The sequence below is a fragment of the Pseudomassariella vexata genome (genome assembly GCF_002105095.1).
Source record: "Pseudomassariella vexata strain CBS 129021 chromosome Unknown BCR38scaffold_13, whole genome shotgun sequence".
Taxonomy (NCBI): Eukaryota; Fungi; Ascomycota; class Sordariomycetes; order Amphisphaeriales; family Pseudomassariaceae; genus Pseudomassariella; species Pseudomassariella vexata.
In genome coordinates, this window is record NW_024467968.1 from 699,994 (window position 1) to 713,663 (window position 13,670).

The window sequence follows — 13,670 nt, forward strand, 5'->3', positions numbered from 1 at the left end:
AGCCGGCCTGGTAGAGGACCATCATATTCCTAAAATATGTGCAGAGGAGACTCTTGGGAGACAAGGACCAGCACTGGAATCTGGTATGGTTGGTGGAGGAAATCCGTATGCATCATTTTGATGACCTGCAAGTCGTGGGGTATATTGCCCAAAAAGCTTGCATACGGGCGGTTTAAAATCGAGAAATTGCGCAGTGTCCAATGACGAAGTCACAGCGAGTAGTACGGGTATTACATATGCGGAATATAATCAATAATGATGCAGAAGAGTGGGGGGTTCCAATTGTTCTGGTTACCGTAAAGTAGTTAGGGTCCTAGGCCAAGGAAACACGATTGCTGTCATGTAAACTATGCAAATAATCCAGATTACATCAAATTATAATAGTCGTTATGCCAATGAGAAAAATGGAATTTCCGTATGTCAGCTTTCATTGTGGATGTCAGATGGTGAGAAGCCTTCTCTTGTTGGCCCCAAAAGTTGTAGGCGCTCGGCCGGAATAACACGAGTTCCGTGGAATTTCCTTCTACACCACTGAAAGCCCCATCGCCACACGTCAGAGGTCCGGCTACCCGATTGGATTTGGCGCCACCCAAACTTCTGGGACCCTGGCAAAAGTACAGATATCGCGGCGCCGAAAACGAGAAGTTTCCATCTCAGGCATTTGGATACTTAATCACGTTCCTTTCTTCCCGACGTCAGGAGCAGCCGCCTTTGGGATTTATGATTCCATCACGATGGCTCCTCTTGTCGACAACAGCCAGATAAAGAGCGCCGAGCTCCTCTCGCCGCTCCCCACTTACTTTCACCTATACGTCTGGCCCTTCGCGATATTATGGCCCATCTTTGCGCGGTACTACTACTCGACCGATCTGTATGAGAAACACATCTCGTCGCAAGAGTGGACGTTCGTCTGGTGCGGCACCATCATCACCCTCCAGAGCTTAGCATGGCTGTGCACCAAATGGAGTGTCAACCTGCGAGGAAGCTTCACTGCGACAAAGGCCAAAAACGTCGAGGAGGCGCACTTAATCAAGGTCATTCCCATCGCCAATGCTGGATCTTCTGATATTTGTAAAATAGATCGAGACCAGGTATGTGACACCCCTCTATTCATTACAGCAGGTTGCCGTATTGAACCCACTCCATGCAGCCCGATAGGGGGTAATCGTCAATCATGGCCCATTTGCGAATCGGCAGACAGAATCTAAACAACACCTGGCTAATCATGTAAATTCCAGGTTGCTGGCAAAACCAGCCTGTCATTTTTGTTCCAGAAGCGCCGTTTTCTCTATGACGTAGAGAAGAAATCTTTCAGCCCGTTGTCCTACGAAATTGACGCCGAACCGAAGCCGAAACTCGAAAAATTCCAAAAGTCGAGGGGCATCACCAGTCAGGCTGACCTGACGCGCCTAGAACAATACTATGGTAGCAACACGTTTGATATACCCGTTCCAACCTTCACCGAGCTCTTCCAGGAACATGCTGTGGCTCCCTTCTTCGTCTTCCAGATCTTCTGTGTTGGGCTTTGGATGCTTGATGAATACTGGTACTACTCGCTCTTCACTCTCTTCATGCTGGTTGCCTTCGAAAGCACCGTAGTCTGGCAGAGACAGCGCACGCTGAACGAGTTCCGCGGCATGAGCATCAAGCCCTATGACGTGTGGGTATATCGACTTGGCAAATGGACTGAGATCTTAAGCGACCAACTTCTTCCTGGCGATCTGGTATCTGTCGGTCGCACTAAAGAGGATAGCGGTGTCGCTTGTGATATGCTTCTCGTTGAAGGCACTGTCATTGTCAACGAGGCTATGCTTTCCGGTGAAAGTACGCCATTGCTAAAGGATTCGGTCCAACTGCGCCCCGGTGATGCGTCAATTGATACTGAGGGCTTGGACAAAAATGCTTTTCTCTGGGGCGGCACCAAGGTTCTCCAAATCACCCATGGAAATCCCGATGAAGAGAAGCCAAAGCTTGCTTCCGGAGTCCCTGCCCCCCCTGACAAGGGAGCAATGGCGATTGTCCTGAAAACCGGCTTCGAAACATCGCAGGGCAGTCTTGTTCGAACGATGATCTACTCCACTGAACGGGTCTCAGCAAACAATGCCGAGGCATTGTTCTTCATTCTCTTCCTTCTCGTCTTCGCGATTGCAGCCTCTTGGTATGTCTGGGACGAGGGCGTCAAGAAGGACCGCAAGAGATCTAAACTGCTGCTGGACTGCGTCTTGATTGTTACCAGCGTCGTCCCCCCTGAGTTGCCCATGGAGCTTAGTCTGGCAGTAAACACTAGTCTTGCTGCTCTGGCCAAATACGCTATCTTTTGTACGGAACCGTTCCGGATTCCTTTCGCTGGTCGCATCGATGTCGCTTGCTTCGACAAGACGGGCACGCTAACAGGTGAGGATCTGGTTGTCGAAGGCATTGCAGGACTTGGTCTCGGTCATTCTGGTACAGATACTCCCAAGGAATCTGACGGCGCGCACAGCCACATGACACCCGTCAAGGAAGCTGGTATGGCCACGACGCTTGTCTTGGCCACGGCGCATGCACTTGTCAAGCTTGATGAGGGTGATATTGTCGGCGACCCGATGGAAAAGGCAACTCTCAGTGCTCTTGGATGGTCCCTCGGCAAGAACGACGTCCTATCTGCTAAGCCCACGGTCACGGCGGCTGGAGGCACATCCGGCACCGTTCAAGTCAAGCGCCGGTTCCAATTCTCGTCAGCCTTAAAGCGCCAAAGCTCAGTTGCAACTGTTCACGCTACAGACCCCAAGACCGGCGACAAGATGAAGGGTACTTTTGTTGGTGTCAAGGGTGCCCCTGAGACAATTATGAAAATGCTTGTCACGGTCCCTAAGGATTACGAAGAGACCTTCAAGTACTTCACCAGACGTGGCTCTCGTGTCTTGGCTCTTGCGTACAAGCAGCTTACCACGGATAACGAACTTGGTTCTGGCAGGATCAACGAGCTAAAGCGAGAGAAGGTCGAAGCTGATCTCACGTTTGCTGGTTTCTTGGTATTGGAATGCCCACTGAAAGATGACGCAAGGGAGGCCGTTCGCATGCTCAACGAAAGTAGCCACCGCGTCGTCATGATTACTGGAGACAACCCTCTTACTGCTGTACATGTCGCCCGCGAGGTCGAGATTGTGGATCGTGATGTCCTCATCTTGGATGCGCCAGAAAATAACGAGGGAGGCGAGAAGCTGGTGTGGCGAAGCGTGGACGACAAGGTCAGTATCGAGGTCGACGCATCGAAGCCGATTGACCCCCAAATCCTCAAGGGCAAGGATATTTGTGTTACCGGGTACGCGTTGGCTAAGTTCAACAATAATGTTTCCGCTTTTCGGTCCCTCCTGCGATACACATGGGTATATGCCCGTGTTTCCCCGAAGCAAAAGGAGGAAATTTTGCTAGGACTCAAGGATATGGGCTACTACACTCTGATGGCCGGAGACGGCACCAATGATGTCGGGGCGTTGAAGCAGGCTCACATCGGCATTGCCTTGTTGAACGGCACGCAAGAAGATCTGACTCGGATTGCTGAACATGCCAGAAATACCAAGATGAAGGAGCTTTACCAGAAGCAAGTTGATCTGATGAAGCGTTTCAACCAACCCGCACCTCCAGTCCCTGTTATGATCGCTCACCTCTACCCGCCTGGACCTACTAATCCCAACTGGCAGAAGGCAACCGAAAGGGAAGCCGGCAAGAAAGGTATCTCAGTTGAGGAGTATGCTCGGCAGAACGGTACCAATATCGAGACGGTCACATCTCCCGCTGCTCAGCAGTTGATGAACAGTGACCCGAGAGCGGCCAAACAGCAAGAAGCTGCCAAGAAAGCTGCCGGATTTGCCGACAAGCTGGCATCATCTATGATGGAAGACTTGGATGATGGTGAGCCTCCGACTCTGAAGCTCGGTGATGCGTCTGTTGCCGCCCCGTTCACCAGCAAGCTGCGGAACGTCATCGCCGTGCCCAACATCATTCGCCAAGGCCGGTGCACACTTGTCGCTACCATTCAGATGTACAAGATTCTGGCATTGAACTGCCTGATCAGCGCCTACAGTCTCAGTGTGTTGTATCTCGAGGGTATCAAGTTTGGTGACGGGCAGATCACTATCAGTGGAATGCTCATGAGTGTGTGCTTCCTTTCCATCTCGCGTGCCCGATCTGTGGAAGGGCTGTCGAAAGAGCGTCCTCAGCCGAACATTTTCAACTTCTACATTATTGGCTCCATCCTGGGACAATTTGCAGTCCACATCGTCACGCTGATCTACATCTCGCAGTACTGTGACACTATCGACAAGTAAGTTGTTGGCCCGGCATTTTGCCTCTGGACGATCACTGACCAAATCGTGCTCTAGACGCAGCGACAATGTTGATCTCGAGGCCGAGTTCGAGCCATCCCTTCTCAATAGCGCTGTTTATCTGTTGCAATTGATTCAGCAAGTGTCTACCTTTGCCGTCAATTACCAAGGCAGGCCATTCCGCGAGTCGCTGTCGGAGAACAAGGGCATGTTCTGGGGTATTGTGGGCGTGACGGGCATTGCTTTTGCTTGCTCTACCGAGTTCATCCCGGAGATCAATGAACAGATGAAGCTGGTCAAATTCACGCCTGAGTTCAAGAGCACCATGACAGCTGTCATGATTATCGACTTCCTGGGTTGTTATGTCATTGAGAAGGCTCTCAAGTTTCTCTTCAGCGACTACAAGCCTCGTGATATCGCGGATCGTAGGCCTGAACAGCTTCAGCGCGAGAAGGAGCGCAAGGCCATTGAGCAGGCAGAGAAGGACATCAAGGCGGAGAGGGAGAGGATGGCCAAGGTAGAGGAGTTTGAGAAGAAGGTTGAGGAGCGGCGACAGAAGATCCGAGAGTGGGCGCAGCCTCAGGCTCGGCCTACGAGGTAACAGGAGGGAATAAGCTCCTTAATGCATTATATCACTAGAAGCACCAGAGGAGTTGCTGTTGAGGCCAGCGACCCCACTGAGGATCATAGACTTGTTTCATCTTAGGCTATGCTCGAGTTGTAGATACATCATTCTCACCCCATCTGACTGCTCATAAAACAAAAGAACAAGTCTTCGTTTCCAGCCAAGACTTAATAGAGTGTGTCTTGGCTCAGTGTAAGCAATACGATGTACCCATGGTCTCGAAGTTGGTTGGGTGTTCATGGTCCCCTGATTCGCATGCATCAAAGCTAGGTCCATCCCGGTCAAACTTCGGGAGGACATCACGGCGTCGACTTCAAGCCGTCTTACTTCCGGAATTCATTCGTCAAGAACACGTTGCGATCACCAATAACAGCCAGGGATCTAACTTAATCAGGTCGTCGTAGTTTTGTATAAGAGCCAGTTTTCGTGTTGGAAACTCCAGCGATGTGATCCAGCCGCCGAGATCCCGCAACATCTCGTTTCGCCGGGACTGTAGAGGCTTACCGGCTTCCACCCGAAGCTTTGAGTTACCAGGCACCTTTTCCTACTACATTTCTTCGCATCAACACCGCTCGCCGTGGCGACATCCAAGATGGAGACTCCAAGACCCAAGGGTATCGTTATCTTTGGCGGAGGCACGGCGACCAACAGCTTGGTTGACATCTTCAACGAGTTGCGGGAGAGCAGGAATTGCTCGCTAAGCTACATCATCCCCATTAGTGACAACGGCGGTAGCTCTTCGGAACTCATCCGCGTTCTCGGCGGGCCTGGTATGTGGCCCAGATCTCCGTGGTTGAGACATAGATACTAATCGAATACAGGTATCGGTGATATCCGCAGTAAGCAACCCTAATCCCGCGGCCCTGCCATGGACCATCACTACTTGATTTCATGGTGCTAGGAAAATGACACTGATGCGCCGTGACACACTACAGGTCGTCTGGTCCGTCTCATCCCCAACTCGGAATCCAACGCCGATCTGGCAGCCACCAAGGCGCTGTTCAACCATCGGTTGTCTTCCGACCCGGATAAAGCGCGATCAGAGTGGCTTGATGTTGTCGAGGGGAGACATGAGCTGTGGGGTCAGATATCGAGTGATAAGCGTGAGCTAATTAGGTCGTTCTTCAATCTGGTCAATTTGGAGATAGTCAAGAGGGCTAGGCCGAGTAGTACGTTTAACTTTGGACGGGCGGCGGTGGGCAATTTGTTCTTGACGGGGTGAGTTGTCCTTTGGATTCCTTTCACCATGATATCATTCCATCCCTGGATCGGCAAGCTGGACTTCCTTGATCGACTACTTCGGGTTATTGCTATCCCTCAGGATGGCTTCTTTCTCTATTTACCTCGTACCTCAGTTGCCAATCTGTCGCTATCAAATACCAACTCACGCATTTTGACTAAACATACTGCCTGTACTGTAGGGGCCGCCTTTTCTCGGGATCACTGGAGTCTTCTATATACCTGCTTTCCCAAATTTGTGCCATTCCTCCCAGCACCGCCGTCGTCCCCGCCATCAATAGCAACTTCACGCACCACATCAGCGCCGGACTTACCAATGGCGACACCATTACGGGTCAGAACAACATTTCGCATCCCAGCGAGCCGACCGCCTTGCCTGATGATCCTACTCTCGCGGTACGAGAGACAGATGCGCACGACCAGATTGAGGACGCCAATCTGCCTGGAAGCTTACCGACACTGCGGAAACAGTATATCGAATTTAGCAAGGCGGCTGAGGAGGATCTGCCGGCCAGGATCAATAGGGTCTGGTATATCAACCCTTACGGACATGAGATCACGACACGCGCCAATCCCAAAGTCCTTCAGGCTATGCAGAATGCATCTACTGTCGTATACTCAATTGGATCTCTATATACGAGTATCATCCCGAGTTTGATCGTCAGGGGCGTCGGCGCCGCAATTTCGAACTCCCCTGGGGTCAAGCAGAAGATCCTCATCCTCAATTCTTCCAACGACAGAGAGACGGGTCCAAGCACCTCCCCCTTTACCGCGACGGACTTCATCAAGGCCATTGTGAGGGCAGGCGTCGAGAGCCAAGGGAACATCAACACTTCACTAGGAGAAATCTCAAAAAACCCAAACTCTGAGTGTTCCGAAGTAAGGAAGTACGTCACGCATCTCATCCACCTCGAGGGCCAGGGCACGCCTAAGGTAGATAAGGAAGAATTGGCTGCGCTGGGAGTTGACTCTGTCCGAGTATATGGACGGAGAGTAGATGGTGCGCTTAGGTATGATGAGGAAGGATTGAAGAGAGCGCTGGAGGCTGTTGTGGGAAGGGCGGAGATGGGGAGGAGTAGGAGGAATACGAAGCAGTAGCTGAAAAACATATAAGGTTACTTACCTAGTATACATTGATCTAAAATAGACCCATTAAAGGTAGAATCTCACCGTAGCATAATATGAGTCAAATATTATTATTATTATTAAATACGCCGTAGGCTCGAAGCCCCCGGTACCTCTACAAGTACTCCCGTATGTCAAACCCTGCCCTAATGGCTGGACTAAATACATACGCTGCTACATAGGTTCGCTCTATTAGCGACTGCGTTACGTCCGCCGTAATACTATGTTAGTTCTCACCCTACTAACAAAGTCCCCCTGAGAAGATCGATATTATCCGGGCCTAAGCGCTATCCGACCGGTCCTGAGTAGCCACCTTGTGATAGTCCCGCTGACTGCTGGTTTCCCTGTCGCCGTTGCCAGGTCTCTACGTGTGTGTAGCGGCCATGGTGCGATAGTGGCCCGTAGGAGCTCTCTCGATCCTTCCAGCAGGCCACAAAAGAGGATTACGTGCTCTGCCGTCTCGGGGGCCTCTCCACAGCGACATAGCGGCGAGTACACACCGAAGGCTCCTATCTTAAATAAGAAAGCTGATAGTCCTATTTTTCCGGTCCTGATCTGGCATAGGGTAGACGCCTCCGGTCGGTTTAGGCCTGAGTACTTGCCCTGTTTCGGCATTCGCATCGAGGGACCCTCCGGCTCCTCGGCGATAGCGCGTCGCTGGCGGTCGTGTTGTGCTGCCCCGGAGAGCCATCTCTTCTCCCAGTGGCCTAGGAGGGCGACCGGGGCTTCCTTCTCCTTGCCTATCCACTCGGAGCCCTTAGCCTCCTTCTCCATCGTGTACCCCGCTGGTCTGAGCGATTGTGACGCCCGCTTCCGTCCCGCCGGCGTATCCTGTCGGAGTATGTGTGACGCTCTCGCGCTCGCGCCCCGAAGCAGGCTCCTTTTGCCGTTATTCCGTAGCTGTTCTTCAAATTTCGCCGCCCGGGCACTGAGATAGAGGTCTAGTGGCGGGATCGCTGCCTCTATTTCCAGGTGGCGGACCGGTGTCGCTTTGTAGGCGCCGCAGACTATTTGGAGGCACTCATTCTGTATCCCGACTAGGCTCTTAGCTGGTCCCGCTGGTTCCTCGCTTATAGTGTGCCACGCAGCCGCCCCGTGAGTCAAATAACATTCATGCGAGAGACAACACTTTCATTGATGTAATAAGCCTGCGCGAAAAACCAAGCCGCCCATGTTAACGCCCCCAGCCAGTGCCCACGTTCATGAACCACTCTAATCCAAATATTCGCCTTTCGCCACCCGTTGGCAAAGCTCATGCAGTGTGTGCCCAGCCCATTCAAAGTCCTCAAGATCCAAGTAGACTTGAGCACTCAATCTGGTCCACAAACGATGTCCATGCGGGTACACGACAACGAATGTCTTGTAGTCGCGTATCAGAGTTTCTTGCATCCACTCCGTTACGCCCAACACTTCTTCTTCTGGGAGCCAGTATTCATCTGCTTCTGCACCACCTCGGAGGCTTAACTCGATCTTGATGGACTCCGATATGCTTATCTCACCTGAATTTCGAGCGTTCGATGTGCCCAAGCGCTCTCCTTTTGGTGATGCAGTTGAATCCGTCTTCGAAGCAGACGTATTTATCCGAAAGGGCAACGCCACGTTGACCATAGCACACTGCGTCAGCGTGCCCTTCCTATTCTCCATAACCTCCGTCCCGAGAATCTCCGCGACCCTTTTGCCTCCCTCCCTCGCGAGATTCTGCATGTATTCACGAATCCCCCTCTCCTCACCCAACACCTGTTCTCTCCAATCTATAGCATCCTTGACACATATGTACGGACTATTGTCAATCGTCCCCATCCACTCAAAATTTTTCACAAACGCCGACTTCCTTCCCACCGGTAGGGGATTGGCCCGCTTCGGCATCTTGGAAACATACCCGTGAGACGTAGGCACAGTCGACCGTATCAACCCCTGGTTCCTAGGGGGTACGTAGAACGCTGCACAACCGCGCGGGACGTACAGCCACTTGTGGCAGTTGCTGAGGAAGAAATCCGGGTCCAGAGTGCTTAGATCAAGCTCGATTTGCCCAACACCGTGGGCGCCATCAATGAGACTTAGGATGCCGAAATCACGGCACAACTTTGTCATCGCCTCGAAGGGGAATCGTACACCGGGGATGCTGGTTATGGTGTCGAACAGACAAATCTTGGGTCGTTTTCCCTCCTTTCGGGACGTCTCCACCGCGGCGCAGAAGAGGGATAGGATCTCGTCGTCTTCGCAGGGGTACGTTAATACGATTTCTCGAGACGAGACGAGGCCTCGGTTCGACTCGACCATGTAGTCTATGGTAGCGCCGCAGGCACCGTAAATGGTAGTGAAGGAGAGGATTTCATCTTTGCCGTCGGCGTTCCATTGCAGGTTCCGAAGGACGGTGTTCACGGCCATGGTTGCGTTGGGGACGAAGACTATTGTGTCAAGGGGCGCGTTGAGGAGGTTGGCAGCGGCGGCGCGGGATGAGTCTAAGAGGAGTGGATACTTGTAGCGGATGAAGGAGTCTGGTTTTGATTCGGCGAGGTCCTGGTAGTGCCGTAGCTTTTTCTGGATCTCGCGAGGGTAAGTGCCGTAGGAGCCTGACAGTCAGGTCAGTTGTATGCTGAGAATATGTCACAAGTCTAACACGACTTACCGTGGTTAAGGTTTCGATAGCTCAGGTCGAAGAGGAAATTCTGTAGCATCGGCTTTCCGAACTCAGGTGATGGCCTCCCATCATCGCGAGATTCTCGCTGGAGGATTATGTCCTTTGAAGGTAGTGATTTTACGTCGTCCATTGTGATATGGGTGATGAGGTAGTTCAGCGCAGGAGTGTTGTTCAATGTCTTAATATTTCAATTTATCAAGTAAAATATTCCGGCAATGAAACATCGAGGTTATTTCTGTAGATCCCGGATGACTCCACAGAGATAAATGCCCGGGCCGGTCATCGGATGTTGTCCCGTACAATCTCCGGGCCCCCCTGGCTACGGAGTGTATACATGTCGCCGAAACTTTGACTAGTCGGCAATTTGGCAATGACTGGTTCATGCATGTTAGTCGAAGGGCGCGCCTTTCAGATTAATCATGATGCATTCTACTCGATAGGAGACCATATCAAAAGCTGCCCTGTCGAGTACCCGTGGGCCGTGCTAAAAGCTAACACCATACTAGATAAGCCAAGATCGACGTATTCTTGGAGCTAGGCCTACTCTCGTCAAAGCGCCGGATGCATGGCGCCGGGAATATGGGTCCTAGAACATTGTGGGGGGTCGTGAAATATCGTGGAACCCGCGTGAAGGTCAGAGATCAATAAGCTATTCTGGACATACCCACCTGTGACCACCAGTGAACACCCGATGATCAACAGCGGTAACGCCTGTTTCTCCCCTTCACTATGGACTATTGCCCTTGCGGCCTAACGATTCCCGCCACGAGTACTCAATTTGATGTCAGGGAATTCTATTGAGTTGAATCTAGCGAAGAATAGGTATGCCATATCAATCAACTATTGTACATGCAGTACCTCGCTAGGAAACTAGTAACAAAATATTGGGAATGAGAGCAATCAAGTATCTCGTTCGGAGTGTACTCTATCGATGCAGGATATCTTTATGCCGGAGTAGATTTCTGTCCTAAGAGTATGCTCAATCACAATTTAGAGGATTCGTGCCCCATAAATATGTACATTTCTCTGCGCTCATCAGGAATGCGCTGGTCATACCACCATAACATTGTGACAAAATAACCAAAGGCATCTGTCTAGAAACATCCCATCCTTCTGTTAGTCAGTGCCCTATAGCCCGTCCAATATCCATCCGAGCCACATGGAAATCCCAATACAAATCTCCTAGCCTGCACCGACACCAATACGAATACCAAATTGTTCTGCACCCAATCCTCTGTAGCTCATTCTATCCTTTTACCAACGCAAATCTGTCTCTGGCAAGAAAATAATGTCGTGAATTGAGATTCAGCATGTCTGCCGATCTGTCATGTTCATCCGATCAAGCATGCGTCTCACTGCTTAGCAATCGTATTTTACAACACCATGCCTTTCCCATATCTTGAAATAACTAGTAGTGAGTACCAGACGTTAATGCACTCAGCGAGAAATAGTCATTGTTGTCGATCCACCACCCGAGTCTACTTACATCCCAAACATCGCTCTCTTTCTTCACCCAGGCTGCGCGGGCCCAACCCTGCGCTTCAATCTCGCATTCGCAAAGATCAAGTGATTCTTTCTTCAGTGGATATATTCAGATTGTGGGTAAGGATTCATGGCATGATTCATGGAAGCATGTTATGGCCATCTCGTCGGCTTTCTCAAGGGACTGTGCAGCGTCTAGTATGACAGGAGGTTCGGCCTTGTTACTGACGTTATCTTCCTCTGTACATGTTTATAGTGGCGTGGATTGAAGGTGTCGGGTTGGTCGGCGGGTGGTGGGTGAGCTTTCGTTGTGATGTCTTGTAGGTTTCATTCAGAAAGTTTTTGGGCAGTTCATTCCTGAGTCGGAATCATTCTCTCTGTTCTGCTTCTTTGCCTTGTTGAATTCGCAGCGTCCTTAAATTGAGATTCTTTTGGGGTTTGGAGCTGACTTCTCTCAAAGATAATGTAAGTGTTGACATGGATTCGTAGCGCTCGTTTTAAGCTTCATCGTGGAAAATAAATACGTGAAAAATAACAAGGTGGAAAGGATTCGCCCAGGTTGGGACTGTGCGTTGCTGCGTCTAATAGGACAACGTGTTTTATTTTGGGCTTGATTACATACATAGTAGCTTTCATATATATGAGCTATGTCCTCCTAGACCTTGTCTCAAAGCCGCTAGGAGAGGATTCATCATCAGAGCAGTCAACAACAGGCTCATTGTCGGTTGTAGTTCGAAGCGAGTTTCTTCCTCGTTCAATTGAGACGTTAAGTGGTCAGCACAGAAATCCCCTACGCAGGAGGAAGACTCAGTTACACCGACCTGAATCTGAGACTGCTGCGAGCTTCTGCATAAAACAATATTGTCTACATGGAGTCGTCAAATTTAGCTCACTGGTCTGTTAGGTGGCTAAATTTTGCTGGTGAGAATCCGTACTTGGCTAGAGCACCTCTGTTCACTGAGTTTTTGGCTCCTCAGATGGCTGGATATAGCCGAGAAGAACCCGTACAGTGCTAAAGCACTACTCTCAATGTCTCTCTGCAGCTTTCCCATCTCCGAGCTGATATGTTCACTTCCCCGTACCAATCCCCACAAATGGGAAGGTACGGCCAAGTGCACGGTCGAAGGCCTACAAAACCCCGCATCAAGCTAGAAGTAGCCATGATAAGAGAGCTAATGTCTCTTTTTGGCCTTCGCATCAATTCTCCCACCACCATTTCGATTAGGTAATTTAAATATTATCCGCGCAAGCCCAACTATTACACAAGCGTTGTTCGCAATCTTTGAAATTATTCACAATGTGGCTAGACATGGAGAGATAAACCCATAGTGTGTATTATTCTGCAATTGCTTTTGGAGTTGCTCGTTACCCCGCACGGTGACTAGAAGTAGCGTTGAAAATATGTGTTCTATCCACTTGACTCAAGGTGTTTCTCTTGATACGCTTCCGCATCAACCCGGCAAAATGTCTCCCTGGAACCGCTACACTATACAGAGATCCATATGATTGATTCCATCTTTGACATCACTGATGACGAAATCTCATAGCATTAAATTCTCAAAAGAAAAGATACGGCGCACCACAGGATAGCAGATCGACTTATGGTAGAGGAGCTCCGATTATGAACAAATCTAGCCAGAAGCACGCCTAACCAATAGTACAGGACGGCACATAGTTAATTGGAGCTCGAAGCAAAATCTATAAGCTATGCCCCAACTTATAGCCGCGTCAAAGCGGCTATTTCTGCCCTTCTACAGCAGTAAGGGGATGCAAAGCTTCTAGGCAGGATTGACTGGACAGTTTTATTAATTGGCATCCGGAGATAAAAAAAAGTATTGGAAGACATGGCAAGTTTCAATAGATTTACCCTAAGGCCGTTAACTGGTATGTTGATATTGGTGAAAGGCATTGTAGCTGGACCGGACCGAGAATACAGTTCATGTCGACAGGGGTGGCATAATAGCTAGCTTTAGTAACCTCTATATTCGATTCAACCAACTCAAAAATGTAGGGTTTGATTTATTTGTAATTAGCAGCGCTAATCCGAAGTAAATATATTTCTAAAGAACTCCTACTATGACCCCAAAGAGGGTCACCCTGTAGCTATACATAAGATAAGGTAGGGCGGCAACGGTGCGAGTTAGCTAGACAACCAAGCTTTCCCAATACACATAATACACACATTTTACCCCTATATGCACTCGCATCAACTCTAAAGGCCGGCAGTAAAATTCATTTATTAAGGCTATAA

The 13,670-nt window shown here is 50.1% G+C and overlaps 3 protein-coding genes across 3 annotated transcripts; 2 read left to right on the forward strand and 1 right to left on the reverse strand.

The window, feature by feature from the left end:
• Nucleotides 1–581: 581 nt before the first annotated feature.
• BCR38DRAFT_445097 (uncharacterized protein) lies at nt 582–5,092 on the forward strand. Its single transcript, XM_040860985.1, has 3 exons — nt 582–1,091; nt 1,239–4,306; nt 4,365–5,092. The coding sequence occupies exons 1-3, from the start codon at nt 735–737 to the stop codon at nt 4,906–4,908; spliced, it is 3,969 nt and encodes a 1,322-aa protein (XP_040712215.1). The 5' UTR covers nt 582–734; the 3' UTR covers nt 4,909–5,092.
• A 57-nt stretch (nt 5,093–5,149) lies between these two features.
• Nucleotides 5,150–7,373, forward strand: BCR38DRAFT_445099 (uncharacterized protein). Its single transcript, XM_040860986.1, has 4 exons — nt 5,150–5,702; nt 5,754–5,771; nt 5,868–6,150; nt 6,354–7,373. Exons 1-4 carry the CDS (start codon nt 5,525–5,527, stop codon nt 7,267–7,269), a joined length of 1,395 nt encoding a protein of 464 aa, XP_040712216.1. The 5' UTR covers nt 5,150–5,524; the 3' UTR covers nt 7,270–7,373.
• Nucleotides 7,374–8,508: 1,135 nt separating this feature from the next.
• BCR38DRAFT_412641 (pyridoxal phosphate-dependent transferase) lies at nt 8,509–10,067 on the reverse strand (the record flags this gene model as incomplete). The annotated part of the gene is made up of 2 exons (XM_040858723.1): nt 8,509–9,869; nt 9,926–10,067. The coding sequence occupies 2 exons, from the start codon at nt 10,065–10,067 to the stop codon at nt 8,509–8,511; spliced, it is 1,503 nt and encodes a 500-aa protein (XP_040712217.1).
• Between the last annotated feature and the right edge of the window lie 3,603 nt (nt 10,068–13,670).

Bases quoted from the DNA above. Each gene is read 5' to 3' on its own strand.
- BCR38DRAFT_445097 (XM_040860985.1), top strand. From the start codon at position 735: ATGGCTCCTCTTGTCGACAACAGCCAGATAAAGAGCGCCGAGCTCCTC. The intron at 1,092-1,238 runs GTATGTGACACC...TGTAAATTCCAG, and splicing joins GTAAAATAGATCGAGACCAG to GTTGCTGGCAAAACCAGCCT. The intron at 4,307-4,364 runs GTAAGTTGTTGG...ATCGTGCTCTAG, and splicing joins TACTGTGACACTATCGACAA to ACGCAGCGACAATGTTGATC.
- BCR38DRAFT_445099 (XM_040860986.1), top strand. From the start codon at position 5,525: ATGGAGACTCCAAGACCCAAGGGTATCGTTATCTTTGGCGGAGGCACG. The intron at 6,151-6,353 runs GTGAGTTGTCCT...CCTGTACTGTAG, and splicing joins GGCAATTTGTTCTTGACGGG to GGGCCGCCTTTTCTCGGGAT.